Source organism: Papaver somniferum, unplaced genomic scaffold (assembly GCF_003573695.1).
Source record: "Papaver somniferum cultivar HN1 unplaced genomic scaffold, ASM357369v1 unplaced-scaffold_115, whole genome shotgun sequence".
NCBI lineage: Eukaryota > Viridiplantae > Streptophyta > Magnoliopsida > Ranunculales > Papaveraceae > Papaver > Papaver somniferum.
Window position 1 is genome coordinate 1637152 of NW_020620492.1, and position 2958 is coordinate 1640109.

A 2958-nucleotide genomic window follows, 5' to 3' on the forward strand; every position below is an offset into this window, starting at 1 on the left:
GCGGCGGCGGCGATGGTTGGCGGTGGTGGTCGGTGGCGGCGACGACGGTGGTGGTCGGTGGCGGTGGTAGAAGGTGGCGTTGCTTGTTGGTGGTGACAATATAATAAGAATTGAAGTGGGGTTGATTTTTATTTTTGTTGGGGTGATTTAAACTAAGAGGGTAATATAGACCAATTATATTAAATGGGGTTTTTGTGAACAATTTGTTTTGTTGGAGTTTTTGTGTATGGATAGTGACACTTTTGGAGTTTTAACTCGCGGACCGTTTTCTTTTTTTTAACAAATATTTTATTCATAAACTTTTGAAATTACAAACAAACACAAGAGACATGGACTGCACCAATCTTAGACTGAAACACAAACAAATTAAGAACGGAAAATAAGCACACTGCAAACAATAAAGTAGAAAAACAAACAAAGAAGCAAAGCCAAACAAAGGAACAAGCAAATTATTTTCACCACCGATGAAGCGAGCCTTTGTTTAGCCCAGAGGAAGCGGGACAATCTCGTAGTAATAGCCGTAGCCATTGTGGCCAGTAAAAAGGCCATCATCCTTTAGGTGAACTACAGTTTTCCCATTTTTCAAGACATCAGTCTGAGTGTACGAGAAGGGTATGTCGTACGAAAGCCGTGTTGCCATCAGAGTCCCCCTAACTCTAGTCATAGGTGGTACATCGACACTTCGCACAGACCCAACTTGCTGGCTTTCTTCCTTGGTTTCTCCCCAATCCCAAGAATTGGCGACCTCAGTGGAGATCTCGAAACTACCACCAGATACGAACGGGACACCAGCAGAACCGCTAATTGTGACACCGATTGTCAAAGTGACACTTCTGCTCCAATTAGTTGTATTGGTTACTGTTTCTGTGAGATTCAATTCTGATTGGACGGGAACATCAAGTCTGTTAACAGTTTCATCAGTGACAAGTCCAGTAGTTCTCTCATTGTAGATCCTTGCATCAGAAAGGCGATATCTGACATTAGAGATCGTCCTTGAATCAACGGGCTCCTCAATCTCCATGTAACAGGCCTGGTCAGGATAACTGGCACGTGCACTGAGTCGACTACGCCACTGAGGCCTGTTATTCCTCGAGTATCTTTTGCAAAGATTGTTGCTCCTCAAACTTCGAAGGAGTACACGGTCGCCCGAAAGTACTGTGGGTATAAAGACGGTGTTGGTGTCATGTATAGTAGTCGAAGCCTGCCTTAACCTTATATACTTCTCACTCTCCTCCGTCCAGTAAGTGCCACGGAGGACACTCTTCAGGCGGACACCTCCATTGCGACTCGGAAACACTTCGTAGTCGTACGCAGAGGAATTATTGGCTATGTCTGTGAAGTCCAAATAAGCATCCGAACGAGCATAGAGGTGGTTTTCGTTATCTAGGCTCTTGATCCTGATAAGGTCAGGCAGCACCACGACAGTTTTCGAATCAAGCAAGGTGAACTCATCAGTCTTGTCGGTGGGTTGATTTTTAGGCCGTACAGTCAAGACACCAACATAATTGCCTGAGGAAGTTCCATGGAACCTCCTAACGTAGATTCCGGTGTTGACATGGCGGAGCCTAACGATGCGATTGCTGTTGGAAACCGTGAAAACAGGCTGGAAGAGTGTGCAACGAACGCTGGACCGATCCTCCTCGGGTTCGGTGGCCCCGGGAATGGTCCATCCGTTGGTCCCGCTGGTAGTTTGCCAGTACTTGTTATTATACAAAGACCGGATATGGAAGAGTCCAGTTGCAGTGGTAGATGGCACCAGCTCAAACCTGGTCTCGATGCCGAAACTGTAATCTCCTTCGCACCGGAGGGCATTATTTAACTCTTGATATCCACCATCCAAGCGCAAGTATCTACGGTTGTGGTTGGATTGGATGATGACAGTTGTGGGGAGTGTACTTGCCATGGTGGCATGCACATCTTCATCATTCTCATTTAAAGCAAAAACAACTCCAACTTCTCCTCCATCAACAGGTGGAATCCGACTTTCTACAGGTACCTCCTCCACATACTCTTGATTAGTAATATCATCATCATTAAGAGTGGTGATAGTGGCGGGAGTTGCTGCTTCATCTTCATCGTTCGTATTTAAAGTAACATCAGCTCCTACTTCTACTTGATCAACAAGAGGAACCAGACTTTGTGATGGTACCTCCTCCGTCACGATCTCTTGGGTAGTAGTATCATAAGTAGTTTGAGAAGTAATAGTGGTAGGAATTGTTGGTGATGCTTCCATTTTTCTCAAGTAATTTCTTTCTTTGTGTTTCTTTTTTCTTTTTTTGATTTTCTTGGTTGTGTACAGTGCGTGCTTCTCTCGATATAAATCATGTGGTATTTATAGGCTCCATAGCATGATGAGCAACCTATCGGGAGCGATTTGCAACCACACAGACACTCTTCTCCTCTGGAATGATTCATGAAATTAATTTGAGAAAATTGAGTAACACGTTTAATAAAACGTACTGCAAGAAACACAATTAAAATGAGTAACACGTTCGATAGCCCCCCCTCTGTACTACCCATTAATGAGCTGTGGTAAAGAAAATGCCACACCCACACAATATTTTTTGTTTCGTTCAAAGAAAATTAATGTAGGTGGTCCTTGTTTTTGAGTCTTATTATAGGGGCGGCATGGTTTATTAGAGGGGGCATTCTAATAGGACAAAAAGGATCATTACATGATCATTTATGAAAAACCGTATTCTAATAGGATAAAAAGGGTTATTACATGATCATTCAAGATGTCCCTTATAAAAAATCATGATCATTCCTAGTTTAGTGATGATAATCAAGTTTAATGTTAATGATTAAATTCACTTATATTAACTCAAAATCAAAACAAAATCAAATTTTAGAGTTTAAAAAAAAAGGTTTGGAGATGGTAGAGAAGTTTTAACCCAAAGTGAAGGTCAATCTCAATCAATTGAAGAAATTAACCAACAAAGTGAAAACTCAATGCCT

General features: G+C 42.3%; 1 protein-coding gene across 1 annotated transcript; it reads right to left on the reverse strand.

Annotated features, from left to right (window-relative positions):
• Window positions 1-481: 481 nt before the first annotated feature.
• LOC113329092 lies at window positions 482-2233 on the reverse strand. The gene has a single exon (XM_026576065.1). The coding sequence runs from the start codon at window positions 2231-2233 to the stop codon at window positions 482-484; it is 1752 nt and encodes a 583-aa protein (XP_026431850.1).
• Window positions 2234-2958: the final 725 nt, after the last annotated feature.